Below are 14,786 nucleotides of genomic sequence, written 5' to 3'. Positions count from 1 at the left end.
ATCCCTAGGGATATACCATCAAAATATGGTGTTCTAAAGTCATTTGAAATAATTCTTTTGTTTGTGTAGTCATTTTTACTAATCTGATATATAATTTGGTTAGTTTGTTCATTTTCAATATTAGAATTTGCTTTTATATACTTTATTTTAGAATATGTAAAATATTTACGCTGTTTAAAAATCAAACTTATATAATAAGATATACTCAGGAAAGTCTTCTCCTCACCTCCACAATTCCCCCTGCCATCTTTCTCACATCACCCCGTTTATTTCCTTTTTAAAAAATTTGTAAATTTTGAAATATAAAAAACAGAAAAATGCATAGGACAAAAATGAACAGCTCAATAAATTATCACAAAATGAACACCCATGTAACCCAGGTCAAGGAATTGAACATTTCCAGCACCCTAAAAGACTCATTGTGTCCCCCAACCATTTCCTCTGATGTGCTCAAGAAAACATGATTCTATAGTTAAACCAGCTATTTTCTTGTTGTTAGAATGAGAGTGTTTATCTTTTGAGTTTCCTACAACCCAGACAGAAGTGGAACTCCTTCTGTCTGAAGGATAATTTTGCTAGTTATAGAATTCTAGGATGACAGTTATTTTCTTTCAGTATATTTAAGAAGTCATTTCTCTTTCTTCTGGCTTCTATTGTTGCTGTCTTGGACTTAATTATTAGACTAAATGGTGCTCCTTTGAAAATAATCCCTTCCTCCACCACATTCACAGCTGCTTTTAAGAATTTTTCCTTTGTCTTTGTTTTCCTGCAGTTTCGTCATATTTTCTGTCTTAGTTTTAGTTTTTTAATATTTTGCTTAAGATTTGTTGGTAATCTTGAATCAGTGGATCGATATCCTTCAACAGTTTTGGAAAATTTTCAGCCACAATCTTTTAAAATATTGCTTATGTCCTATTCTCTCTCTTCTCTTTCTGGGATTTCAATTAAAATGAATAGTGGACCTCCTCACTGAATCCTCTTGATTTCTTACCCTTTTTTCTGCATTTTCCACCATTTGCCTCTTTGTATTTTTTGGAGGGAAGGGCTAAGTTTCTTGTGACATATCTTCTGGTACACCAGTTCTCTTTCAGCTGTCTCTAATCTGTTATTAAACCTATTCAATTAGTTTAAAATCTTGGTTCTTACATTTTTAAGTTTTAGAATTTCTGTTTGATTCTTTTTCTTTTCAAAGAACCAGTTTTGAGTTTTATTGATTTCTCTTTATTATTTTCCTGTTTTCAATTTTATTGATTTCTCTCTCATTTTAATTATTTGTTTTCTTCTGCTTGGTTCAAACTTAAATTGCTCTTCTTTCTCTAGTTTCCTAAAGTGCGAACTTATTTTATTGATTTTAGATCATTCTTATTTTCTAATGTATGCATTCATTGTAGAAATTTCCTTCTAAGCACTGTTTTCACTTCATGCCACAAATTGTGATAAATTATATTTTATTTTTGTTTATTTCAAACTACTTTAACATTTCTCTTGAGATTTCTTCTTTGGCCCATGGATTGTTTAGAAAGGTGTTGTTTTCCAGATATGTGGAGATTTTCCAGCTATCTTTTTGTTATTGATTTCTAGCTTAATTCCATTGTGGTCTAAGAACGTATTCTGTATGATTTCTAGTCTTTTAAATTTGTTAAGGTGTGTTTTATGGTGGTCTATCTTTTTTTTTTTTTTTTTTTTTTTTTTTTTTTTTTTTTTTTTTTTTTTTTTTTTTTTGCAGTACGCGGGCCTCTCACTCTGTTGTGGCCTCCTCTCCCATTGCGGAGCACAGGCTCCAGACGCGTAGGCTCAGCGGCTATGGCTCACGGGCCTAGCCCCTCCGCGGCATGTGGGATCTTCCCGGACCGGGGCACGAACCCGTGTCCCCTGCATCGGCAGGCGGACTCTCAACCACTGTGCCACCAGGGAAGCCCAAATGGTGGTCTGTCTTGATGAATGTTCCATGTGAGCTTGAGAAGAATGTGCACTGTGCTGTTGTTGGGTGGTGTATATTCTAAATGTCAGTTAGATCAAATAGAACAATTGTTCTGTGCAGGTCATCTGCATCTTTCCTGAACTTCTGCTTGCTGGATTTATCAATTTCTGACAGAGGAGTGTTGAAGTCTCCAATTATACAAGTGAATCTTTCTATTTTTCCTTTCAGTTCTATCAGTTTTTGCCTCATGTATTTTGACTTGTTTGATTCTTTTAAAAAATCTTCCATATTACTTTCTGTGGTTTCTAGATCCTTGTCAAAAGTTACACTTTGGCTTTGATATGCTTGAACATAGTAAAGCACAGTTGTTTTGCTTTGCAATCATTGGATCACTATGGGTCTGTTTCTGTTATCTATTGTGCAGACTATAGTATTTGAAAAATTTTTTGTAGAAATAATTTAAGGTCTTAGAGGATTTTCATTTACTTCTGCAGGTGCCTAAAAGCACTAGCAATCTGATATATAACCTTAATACAATTACAAGGGGCTTCCCTGGTGGCGCAGTGGTTGAGAGTCTGCCTGCTGATGCAGGGGACACGGGTTTGTGCCCCGCTCTGGGAAGATCCCACATGCCGCGGAGCGGCTGGGCCCGTGAGCCATGGCCGCTGAGCCTGTGCGTCTGGAGCCTGTGTTCCTCAATGGGAGAGGCCACAACAGTGCGAGGCCCGTGTACCAAAAAAAAAAAAAAAGGTCCACAATTACAAGGACATGCTGCGATCTGAGCAAGGGTAGATTGACTTCCATTTTCCCCTTATTTCTAGAGTTAACTTCTTGGTCCCAGACCAAAACAGAGAGCAGTTTACTCGAATTCTTCCTTTCATAGGCCTGGACACTGACATCTACTAGTCTAGCTGCATAGGCTGTCTAAATCAGCTTTTTGTCTGCTTCTTAAAATGGAAAATTTCCCCAGTCCAAAGCAACTGTGAGCATTGGGTTTACCACCTCTGGATTCTGCTCCTTTCCTGCATCTTGACCTGAGTCAATTACTCCTCGCTCTTTCGCTAGCTCCTTGACGCTTTTTTTTTTTTTTTTTTTTTTTTTTTTTGCGGTACGCGGGCCTCTCACTGCTGTGGCCTCTCCCATTGCGGAGCACAGGCTCCGGACGCGCAGGCTCAGCAGCCATGGCTCACGGGCCCAGCCGCTCCGCGGCATGTGGGATCTTCCCAGAGCGGGGCACGAACCCGTGTCCCCTGCATCGGCAGGCAGACTCTCAACCACTGCGCCACCAGGGAAGCCCTCCTTGACGCTTTTAAGAAGATTTTGGATACTTTTCCATCCAGCTTTTAAGGTATATTAGACACCATTTATTGTCCCATTTTGCATCCTCTTGGGTTGCCTTTAATTCTAGCCATTACTGCAGCCACCAGCTAGATGCAGGTGTAATCTGATACCACCTGCCTCACCTGCACTGCAGATCTTTTGTTTTTGGCCTGGGTCCTCTCTGCTACCACAGCATTAGATATCCTTGGGACTCTGCTCAGACATTCTCATGAAAAACCTGGATATATGCGGAAATTAACATCTCGTAGTGCAATCCTTTATCCAGTGGGGGATGGGCCCATAGGATAAATACTTTCCTTTTCTCTGTCTCAGAGGACAGTTCTGAGGTGCATTGTACATGATGCCTAAGAGAGTCCCCACAAGAACTTACCTCAGTTGCATATAACTCCTTAATGCACCCTTCAATAGCTTTCCAAGCCCTCTGTTTCACCCTTCCCATTCTCTCAATCCTCATCTTGAAATTTAATCCCAATCTACATGACCCCCATGCAAGCCCTTACTTCAGGCTTTGATTTTGGGAGGAATCAGACTAAGACAAGCTGTCTTCCGCAGGCAGAGATGGTATGAATCACGTAGTGCACCGTTACCAGAAACAGAAGTTGAGAAAAAAAAATTAGATCTAGGAGATATTGCAGGGTACTTAATATATTGATGAAAATAATCAGGCATGCAGGGGAAGAGAAATGATGTAGGAGAGAACTGCTGTTGTGATGTCCTTGAATAGGCTTTTGGCTTTAACCTTTAAGCGTACATCCAGGGACTTCCCTGGTGGCACAGTGGTTAAGACTCCACCTGCCAGTTCAGGGGACACGGGTTTGAGCCGTGGTCCAGGAAGATCCCACATGTCGCGGAGCAACTAAGCCTATACACCACAACTACTGAGCCCACATGCCACAACTACAGAAGCCTGCATGCCTAGAGCCCATGCTCCACAACAAGAGAAGCCACGGCAATGAGAAGCCTGCACACCACAATGAAGAGTAGCCCCCGCTCGCCACAACTAGAGAAAGCCCACACACAGCAACGAAGTCCCAATGCAGCCAAAAAAAAAAAAAAAAGACTACATCCGTTTTCCTTCCCCAACCAACGCTCCAGATGTCCCTGCTCCATGCACAGCATCATTATTCACTAAGGCAAAACATCTCTAACAAAAACAAAAATCACCTGTATTAGTTCCCTAGGGCTGCTGTAACAAAGTACCACAAACTGGGGAACGTAAACAATAGAAATGTATTGTCTCACAGTTCTGGAGGCTAGAAGTCTAAAATCAATGTGTTATAAGGGTTTGTTCCTTCTTGGGCTAGAAGGAGCTGTTCCAGGCCTCTCTCTTTGGCTTGTTGGTGGCCATCTTCTCCCTGTATCTCTTCATGTCATCTCCCCTCTATGCATGTCTGTCTCCAAATTTCCCCTTTTTTAAGGATACTAGTCATACTGGATTAGGGCCCACCCGAATGACCTCATCTTAAATTGACTAATTATATCTGTTAACACTCCTATTTCCAAATAAGGTCATGTTCTGAGGTACAGGAGATTAGGACTTCAACTTATGAATTTGGGGGGGGGGGGACAGGATTCAACCCCTAACACTTGCCAAGGCCTATTAATTCATCCTTCAAGATATCCTTCTTATATGTCCTCTTTCACTCAAGTTCAGGTCCTCGTGTGGCACACTGCACTATTTCAACAGTCTTTCTAGAATGTTGCCACTTTTCTCCTACTCCCTAACCCATCCTTCTACAGAAGTGTGAGATTGTTCTTCCTAAGCTCAGCTTTCATTGTGTCACTCCCTTGCTCAACAGACCTTCAGTGGCTTCCCATTTTCTATCAAATAATACGATCCAAATCATATAATCTGCCCCTCTACGATAAGAGCTAAACTTACCTTCCTTTTAAAAATGCTCATCTTCTTCTCTCCATTTTCTGTCTTGGAAAGAAAGAGGGAATGGATAAGGGGGAAATGTGGGTGAGTAGCAGGGGTTGCCCAATTTAATGAGAACTAGGTACAAACGAATATGACTGGTCTAGTGTTGGGTTTAGGTCCATTCCTGAACACAACGAATAGAGGGGGAGAGGGCAAAAACAGCAGCATGACCAAGAATCGGGGCCATCAAGAACTAGTCACTTAATTTCTCTGGGTTGCTTAAATGGATGAGATGTGTGGCCAAGTCCCAGTTCTTTAGAGAAACTAAATTTTGGTATCTGCCCACGTGCTTACACCTCTGATGTATGAGAGTCTGAGTATGAGAGTACCGTGGGAAGTAGAAAGCTTTGCAAATAGGACATTCTGGTATTTGGCTGAGCTGAGCACAAGTGATCAGATTACTCCCTCCCTTGTAAGGTTTTACGCTACCAGGAGCAAACTGGCAAGAGTCAGCAAAACATTTAATGTGTGTACGCTTTGATTACAGCACTTCTGTGTTGATTCTCGAGCGCACAAAGAGTGAGAGAGCCCTGGCAGGGGCTGTAATAGTGGAGGTGGGAGACCCTCATAAAACAGCAGGGTCCAGGCCTGTCTGACATGGAAGGATGGGCAACTAGACCACACAGCATAGCTGGATGTGTGTAAAGAAGGCTGCCATTCCAGCTGTGGTCCCATCCTCGCTTTCCTCACTTCGGGAATGGTCACTGGAAAGAAAACAAGACAGAAGCAGCCTCCGGCAGCAGTGAGGGGCTGTGCTCTCCTCACTGCAACCCTTGTTCTGGTCCCACCTCTCTCACTTTGAAGGCTGTGGCCAGGTCCAAACCCGATCCATCCTGCCTCAGGGCAAGTCACAGAGAGTTTGCATCTAAGTCACTTTAATGATCCAGGTTTCGGTCATCCTGGAACTTCCCCTCCAGAGGGCAATGGGGAGGGCACTGGGGCAAAGCAGCTTTGCATTAGGTCTCAATCAGCGACAAGGTTGTGGCCCACAGTGGGGGGCGACTCAAAGAAGCCCTAAAACCAGAAGTAAAGGATTGGAACCGGTATGTGGAGAGGTGGCCCTTCCCTCACCTACTCTCCCGCAAATGCTTCAATAACACCCTGATTTGAGTCAGCTCACAGTGACTCAACCCATCGACTGAGTGCCTGTCCCCTTTGCTCCCACACAGAATTCATAGACTTCTCATCCGCTGATTTTCCCTTGGGCTCAGGCTGGAGAAGAACGGCAACACCTTGTTTGCTTTCACGAAGGCACGGCAGCAACCGGTCTCTCACAGGTGGGTCTGTCCCTTAGCTCTGAGTGTGTGGACCCAGTGACCAACCTAAGCTTAGGAAGCTCAGCTGCCATCTTACGGGAGTAGGAACTGGTTTCCTAGGAGAGTGTGAGAGGCTGGAAGCCCCCAGAGGTGCAGGCTGCCCCTGGATGGAGCACATGGCTAGCTGGAGATGCCGGCTCCGCTGCCACCACCCCAGTCCAAGCCACTTCAGTCTCCCCTGGACCAGGATGATCGGCTCTTTACAGGACTCTCTGTTTTCACTCTCGCTTTTCTCACAATCCATCCCTGATACCGTTAGAGTGAGCTTTTAAAATCATATCACATTATTACATCCCCATCCTTAAAATTTCCTAGTTAACTTGCCACTACCCTTGGAATAAAATCCAAACTTTCACCATGACCTGTGAGCCCCTGTGTGGTCGACCCCGAGCCTACATCTCCAACCTAATCTTCTACCACTGACTTTCCCTCAGTCTTGCTATGGTATCCTTCTGTCAGGGCATTTGTCATTGCGGTGCTCTCTTCCTGGGAGGCCCTTCCTTCATATCTTCCACTGGCTGCCACCTTCTTGTAATTTAGGTCTTAGTTCAAAAAAGGACTTTTGTCAATATGGAGGAGTCTGATGTTTGGGGCAGCACAACCCACACTGCAGTCCCTGAGAGGAAGGGCAGGGACTGTATAGGGGAAAGGGCTGGGAATCAGGAGACCTGGGTCCAGTCTTAGCTCTGCCATGAACTTGCTATGCAGCCTTGAGTAAGTTGCTTGACCAGCCTGGGCCCCAATGTCTCATCTATAGATAGATGGGAGTGCTAAATGGGTGTTTTCAATCTGGATTCCCAAGAGTTCAAGCATCCTAGGTAGATAACTCCGAGCCTTGCCTGGTTGACTTACCCAGGCCACAGAGTAGAGTAAGGTGGGGAAGAGGTGAATGTGAGGGCCTCTGGGCTACGTCTCCCATTCATCTAAAGGAGCTTTGCTATCACTTGCTATATACAAGGGAGTACATGGAGAAAAGGAGAACTTTTTACTTAACATTGAAAACTCTGCAGTTTTCTATGCCTTTGGAAATTCAGTGCCTGTGAATGATCCTATAGATCATTTCACCCTTAGAGACTCCCAGCACCTGCATCACACCCCCCAACCTTTCATATGGATACCCACAAGTAGTCTGAGAGAGACAGGAAAATGCACCTTCTGTGTTCACACACCAATACCCATTTCCCTCCTTCACACCTGCCTCCCTCATTTAAACATGTCCTTGGTGATTCCAACTTCCCTAGAAAAAGTGAGCCCCTCACCTTGACAGGGTTGGTCAGCTCTCGTTTCAGGGCCTTCGAAACCACTTTGGAGGTAAAGCACTGATCCCTGTTCACCTTGACCACTGGGGCCTGTGAGGAGGGAAGCCAGGAGTCAAGAAGGAGGCAGAAAAGGGTGACAGGGCCCCAGAGAGAAAGAGATGGGACCCAAAGTCAGGGCTTTAAAAGTCTTGAGAAGACACATGAGTCTCACCCTGGGGAATAGGAGTCGAAGTTTCTCCCCTTGCTTGCTCCTACAAGAGATGGGGATGAGAAATGGGACCTAGGCTTGCGAGCACCTCCCTCATCTCCCTTTGCAGGCGTCACTAGTGGTTCATGGAACTGTTTCTTGCAGATCCCAGACAGGACTTCTGAGTCATTCTCAGAGTGCTCCTGGCGGCTCTTACCTGCAGTTTTAATGCCCGTTCCCTCCCTGTTCTCTCTGTCCACCAGACATCATGGACTGACCATAGGCTTCACACACCTCACCCCAGTGGTTTTGGTGGGAAAGGCTTCTTGCCCCATCCTCACACATGGATCCTGGGGGTGGGGTTTGCCAATGTGCCCCATCTTCTGTGTCATCACATCCTGGGTCATGTCATCCTTCCAGAACAAACCTGCAGGTTGAAAGGAGGTGGTGAATTAATACCTGGGACGCTCTGACTGGCCCACTCCAGAGACCAGAGTGAGGTCAACACTCCCCTTCTCCCTCAAGTAGCCAAAGGATCACAACTTGTGGAGAGAATGAAATGAGATGGCATATAAAATTTGCTTAGCACAATGCCTGGCATATAATAAACATTCAGTTAGGATTAGGACTGTACTCTTTTTGCTGACTCATTTGATGCTATTGTGAAAATTAAATGAGATGAGGGATGTACAGAGTGCTGAGAAAACTCTAAGGCAGTGATTCCCAAACTTTAGAGTACATCAGAATCTCCTGCAAGGCTTGTTAAAACACAGATGGCTGTTCCTCCCTCCTAGAGCTTCTGATTCAGGAGGCCTGGGGTGAAGGTCATGAATTAGCCTTTCCAGCAAGTCTCCTGGTGATGCTGATGCTACTGGTCTGGGGATGCACTTTGAGAACCACTACTTTAAGGCATTTTACACATATTAGACATCAGTAGTGGTAGTAGTAACATGAACTCAAGCCAGATTTCCTTTCTGATTCTTCTCCCATTCATGAAACTCTGCTCTAAGGAAGGGTCAGCCATCTGCCTTCAAGGGAGTCCCCACTCCCTTTCCTTCCTCTCTTCTATTTGTCATACAATTTGCTCTGCTTCCTACTCAGAGGCTTAGGGGTGTGTGTGTGTGTGTGTATTCTCCTGGATGAGGACTTAAGGATTCCTGGCTCTGGAAAAACTCAGATAGTGCCTGGAGTTGGGGCTAGTCCCAAGGAGTTAGATGCTGACCTCTTCCAGGGGCTTCTTCTAGAAGCCTCTGCTGGGCCCTTCCAGGGTGTTCAAGGGCAAACAGCCTGCCCTTCTACCTCCATCCCCATTTTGGTCTCTCCCAACTCTCCATGAGGTAAGCATGACAGGAAAGTGTCAAGTAGAGACATCTGGGGCTGAAAGCCTGTTCTCAGATCAAAAAGCCCCTCACTATACCCCTGTATCTGACCAAGCCTCAGCCTCTCTTCTCCAGCTCTTACTCACCTTGGGGCATAATCTGCTGGAGTACAACTTGCAACTGCTGGAAGACTGGGGTGGTAAATCCTTGGAGGGTCCAGAGGTGCCCCACTCCCACTTGACCCTGACCATCTAAGGGCAAAATAGTGGTGTGAGAAAGGAGCTTGACCAGAAGCCTTCCAAATCCAAGCTGAAGGAAAGCAGCTTCCTTCCACTATCACCCCTGGGTTCAGTGGTCTCTGTCCCCCTTACCAGACCCCCACCTCCTTTCAAGTCCTCCTTTTCATTTTTCCTTCCCCCGTCACCACCTGCCCTGTTCCTCAGCCCCTGCACCTCATTCACCTTTGGTACCAACTTCCAGGTAAGAACCAAGCTCCACAGGCAGCCTGTGGAGGGTGAGGTAAGAAGAGACTCAGAAAGCTACACACATAGAATGGATAATCAGGTGAACAGGTAGGGCGTGGAGAGCAGGTGAACTGCATTCATGGAAGGCTTTGAAGCCTGGAGGGGATTGGAGAGGACGCCTGGAATCCTTCGAGGAAGGAAATATTGGTATGTATAGGGTTTGAGTGTCTGGATCCTTGTCCTGAAAGCCACAGTTTGCCCGACTGTGCAAAAGGGAAGGACGGGGATGGAGATAATTCCTAATGCTATACACACTTGCCTCATTCCAGGTAAATGGGGTAGGGTTGGAGTCGGGGATTTTTGTTTGTTTGTTTTTCTATAGTGGAACTACCATGAGTCATCATGAAAAGGGAATTCTCTTCCCCAGTCAAATGGACCCTAATATCATTTCCCTGGCTTTAGGAAGGAGCAGAACCTAATACTGAGAAGGAAAATAGCTTCTGGAAGGAGAGAGCTTCTCTGAGGCAGCGCTCCAGAACTGATAGAAAAGTGGTGACCCAGACACCCTCAGTCAGACCCACAGGGCACCTGGCGCTGTCCGTGGTGCTGAGCGCTGGCCAAAGCTTGGCATGGAGGCGGCTCTGGGCAGTAAAGAGAGCGAGTCATCCCCACAAGTCTTGCCGGTCCTCTCCCACCCCACGCATCCTGCCCCCCGCCCCCAGGTCACCTCCTACAGTTTTTCGCGAGTCCTCTGCATTGGCCTCTAAACCCAAGAATCGGGCAAGGAGAGTTGGCATCAGGCTAGGAGTCTGCGCCGTCTGCCCCAAGCGCAGGGCGCTGGAATCCTCGAGTTTGCGCAGTCGGTCTCTGGCTGCTCACACGTGTCAGCGATGGTCTACCCGGTTGGCGCAGAGTGAAGGGGGAGGAAGAGGATGGATCCTTTCCCCCTCCATCCTTTTTTACCCCATCCTAGCCTTCCCGTTCTTACCGGAAATTGGATCGCAAACGCCAGGCTCTAGGGGCTTATAAAGAAGCCTTGGGTCATCCCTCGGCCCAGCCTTCTCTCCGGAGCCCGATACCCGCAGCCCCTGCTCCTATTGTGCAGAGATCCTGGTCCCCTGACTATCCCTCAGCCATGGGCATCTCGTCCCTGGCCCCTCAGCGCGTCCTCTCTTGCGGCCGCCCAGGCCGGTTCTACTTCCCGCTGGCCCTGTGTGTTTCAGTCCTTCTCCCGAATCCCCAATCTTCCCGAGTCCGCTTCTCTTAAGTCCGTACCCCATACACCGAGCCCCACGCCAGGCCTGCGCCTCTTTCTGCGCAGTTTTCTCTTCTCACCCCTCAAACAGATTCCTTTCCTCCTAAGTTCCTAACCTTGAGGCCCCCGGACCCACTTCTCTCAGAATCGCTCTCTGGCCCTGCCCGCACCCCCCAGGTGTCCTCCTGACCGTGATCACTAACCGCGGCCGCTCCCTGGGCGGCTCTTCAGCAGCAGGAAGCAGAGGAGCCGCCAGAGCCCCCGGAAGCCCCCAGGCCACGGCGGGCGCCGCATCCTCCCGGGCTTGGTGCGCTGGCTCCCCACCAAATCGCAGATGAGGTAGAGACAGCTGCTGGAGGGACTGAGCGGGGCTGTCGCTTCCCACCCGCTGGCGAGACTGGATCTGCACAAAGCTCCCTTGGCAGCGGGACCAATGGCCGGCGGGCCCTGTCCCCTGCGGACGCCTACCCAACCCTTACTTCCCTACCTCCCCACAGGCCACCCCACCTTACTCCCAGGAGCCCACTCCTTTTTTACATAAACCAGGTCCCGAGGACTACCGCCTCTACTCCCAATCCCAAGGCTGGAAAAACGGATTGCATGTAAAATGTGGGTGCGAATTGTACCTGCCTCATAGGTTTGTTGCGAGGATTAAATATGAACAGCGACTGGATAGTCGGCGCTCAATGAATCTAGTCTATTTTTATTATCCTGCTGCTTACTTCACCCTTACCCGCCTTAAAACCTTCAGCAGTCACGGGTTTGACCTGCTGAGTATATGCACATCCATGACTCCTCCACATCCACTGCCATCGCCCAGGTTCAAACCACTGTATTTTTTTTTTTTTTTGCGGTACGCGGGCCTCTCACTGTTGTGGCCTCTCCCGTTGCGGAGCACAGGCTCCAGACGCGCAGGCTCAGGGGCCATGGCTCACGGGTCCAGCCGCTCCGCGGCATGTGGGATCCTCCCGGACCGTGTCCTCCCGTGTCCCCTGCATTGGCAGGCGGACTCTCAACCACTGCGCCACCAGGGAAGCCCTACCAAGGCCTTTTAATTTTGGGAGTCCTGAACCCCAAACTTGGTGTCCCAAACACTGTGGAAGCTGCAAAAAAAAAATCCCTGTTCAGATATTTGACCTTTCCACTAGGTTCCTTAAAATCTTGCCCTGCACTTGTGCCATTTAGAAGGTATCTAAGGATGTGAGGGGGATTTGCATGTGGATTTTGGGTTCCCCTCTCTGTAGCTCACTCATTTCCCAGAGTTCTTGCTCAATTTCTACCTGCTCTGGCATTCCTGTACTCCAGCCACTACTTCCTTGGCCATTCAGACTTCCACTCTCTGCCTTTCGTGCCTATTTCCCCTTGTGCTACAGGAAACCGTGAAGTATCATTAGGGGAAAAGCCTGTTAAATGTGGAACTCATTGGTTGCGGGGGGAGGTTTTCCCTTTTTTCAAGGATTATATTCCCTCTAGTTTTTCTTGCTTGGCTGGTCTCCATGTTTTCATACAATCACTTTTATATTTTGTCTAGAGTATATACGTTAAATGTTAATGGGAGGGTCTGACACAAGCTATTTTATCATGCCAGGAACTGGTTATCAATGATTTGTGTTGTACATAATATTCAAAAATTGTTTACAGAAATAATTTAGACCTAGGAGCAAAGGAGTGTGAGCCTGCTTTGAGAAGTACAGTGCTACAAGAAAAAGGGACATATTGGTCTTTGGGTGGCTTGAACAGAGGTGGGTGTGCTTCTTTCTCCCTTTTAAGATTTCAAACTACCAGAGAAATAGCTATCAAAATGATCAATTATATGTGCATCGATACTGCACTTCTTTTCCCTATTCATTGGAGGGGACCCTAATGTCGAGAGTAATATCCTCAGAAGACCAAGCAGTTTATCAGGCCTGTTGGACTTGGAGTTCAAGGGGAGGAATTTCCTTTCCCAAGGGAAAAAAGACCACCATAAAGTGTGGCAGGTGGGGGGGGGAGGGGAAGTGGATGAGGAAAAATGACACTTCAGCTGTGGTCCTACCCTGCCCTGCATTCACGTTATGAATGATGTCTGGAAAGAGAAAGGGATCAGAAACCAGGCTTCCAGCTGCATTACATCCCCACCCCAAATGTCCTCTCTGTTCTGATCCTATATATTTTACTTCAGAGGCTCTGCCTGGAGCCCACCTGTGCTACCACCGGACGAGACCACAGAAAGGGTTTTGACAAGAACCCGCTTAATAAATTCAGACGCAGGTTGTCCTAGAACTGCTCTTGTAGATGGCAGTGCAGGGGGCGGAGGATAGGAATGTGTCAACCAGCTGCAAATTTTGCTCAGAGAAGAAAACAGTTTAAAGAAACCCTAAAATGGTGGGAAACAAGGGATTTTGAATTTGTGTATATATGTGCTAGATTATTCCCCCTCTAAAATGTAAACTCCCCCTCCCCCAATAAATAACAGGCTCTAATAACAGCCTTGATTTGGGCAAGTCCTGAGGCACAGTGACTTAGCAACTGCCCCACAGCTGGCCTCACCTTGGCTCCTGTGTTTGATCTTCTCTCCAGCCCCTGATTTTCCCTTAGATTTAGAGCCAGTCAAGGACCTTAACCTGGAGAAGAATGGCAGATTCTTGTCTGCAGACTTTACACCATGGTAACCAGTTCTTATCGTGGGGCTCAGTCACTCAGTGCTCCTGAGTATCACCCTAGCAACTGATCTGGGCAAAGGAAGCACAGTTGCCATGGTGAGAGGAGTCAGAAGCTGTTCCCTCGGTGAGTATGCAGGTCTGGATTCTCCTTGAGGCTCAGGCTCCTCTGGGTAGAGTTCATGGCCAGCTGGAGGTGCTCAGCCTTCTGCAGTTGCCCAGCTGAAGCCACCACAGTGTCCCTTGAACCAAAACAATACTTCCTAACAGATCTCTCTGTTCCACTCTTGCCCTCTATCAGTACATTCTCTGACAGTGCTAAGGTGGTCTTTTAAATTATCATTCTATTCATTTCTTTAAAATCCCTGGTGATTTTCTTCTGCCCTTTGTGTAAGAACTAGTACTCTATACTATGACCTGCAAAATCCCATATGGTCAGTCCTGGGCCTACTTCTCCAACCGCATTTCCTACCACTAGCTGTTCTGTTTATTTTTCTTATGTGCTATTTAAAACTACAAAATAAAATAGCCAAGTTAAAAACTCGCTGGATAGTCTCACTAACAGAATAAGAATGACAGAGGAAAGTGTTAGTTAAGTTGAAGATGGATCAATATAAATGATCCAATCAGCACAACAGAGAGATAACATTGGGGAAGAAAATTAGCAGAGCCTCAGGGACCTGTGGGACAATACCCAAAGTTCAACATTCATGTCATTGGAGTCCCTGAAGGAGAGGAGAAAAAGGGTAGTACATAAAAAATTATTTGAAGAAATCATGGCTGAAAACTTCCCACATTTGTCAAAAGCCATAAACCTACAGATTCAACAAGTTCAGTGAACTCCAAATGGGATAAACCTGAAGAAATCCATGTCCTGATACATCATAATCAAACTTCTAAAAACTAAAAGCAAAGAAAAAAATCTTGAAAACAGTCTGAAAGAAAAACAGCACATCACTTAAAGGAGAACAATAATCCAAATGACTGTGTATATTTCATTATAAATGATGGGAGCCAGAAGTGTCATAACATTGTTTAAGTGGTGAAGAAAGGAACTGTCAACCCAGGATTCTGTATCCAGTAAAATGCACTTCAGGAGGGAAAGTGAAATAAAGAGGAAGAAAAACTAATTAATTGTCAGCAGACCTGCTCTTCAAGAATTGC

The 14,786-nt window shown here is 46.4% G+C and overlaps 1 protein-coding gene across 1 annotated transcript; it reads right to left on the bottom strand.

The window, feature by feature from the left end:
- Positions 1–6,146: 6,146 nt before the first annotated feature.
- Positions 6,147–11,277, bottom strand: RESP18 (regulated endocrine specific protein 18). Its single transcript, XM_024763319.1, has 6 exons — positions 11,187–11,277; positions 9,411–9,515; positions 8,240–8,372; positions 7,970–8,009; positions 7,759–7,848; positions 6,147–6,197 (listed from the first exon to the last, which is right to left on the bottom strand). Exons 1-6 carry the CDS (start codon positions 11,275–11,277, stop codon positions 6,147–6,149), a joined length of 510 nt encoding a protein of 169 aa, XP_024619087.1.
- Positions 11,278–14,786: the final 3,509 nt, after the last annotated feature.

This window comes from Neophocaena asiaeorientalis, unplaced genomic scaffold, assembly GCF_003031525.2.
Source record: "Neophocaena asiaeorientalis asiaeorientalis breed wild unplaced genomic scaffold, Neophocaena_asiaeorientalis_V1.1 scaffold86, whole genome shotgun sequence".
Classification (NCBI taxonomy): domain Eukaryota; kingdom Metazoa; phylum Chordata; class Mammalia; order Artiodactyla; family Phocoenidae; genus Neophocaena; species Neophocaena asiaeorientalis.
The sequence above is the reverse complement of the archived record's forward strand: the minus strand, read 5'-3'. Positions and strand labels throughout refer to the sequence as shown.

What these genes read in the sequence shown, in the direction of transcription:
- RESP18 (XM_024763319.1), bottom strand. Translation starts at nt 11,277, where the DNA reads ATGCGGCGCCCGCCGTGGCCTGGGGGCTTCCGGGGGCTCTGGCGGCTC. An exon ending in CCGCCCAGGGAGCGGCCGCG is followed by an intron (nt 9,516 to 11,186) that starts GTTAGTGATCAC and finishes TTTTGCCCTTAG; the next exon opens with ATGGTCAGGGTCAAGTGGGA. An exon ending in AGCTGACCAACCCTGTCAAG is followed by an intron (nt 6,198 to 7,758) that starts GTGAGGGGCTCA and finishes TTCTGGTTTTAG; the next exon opens with GGCTTCTTTGAGTCGCCCCC.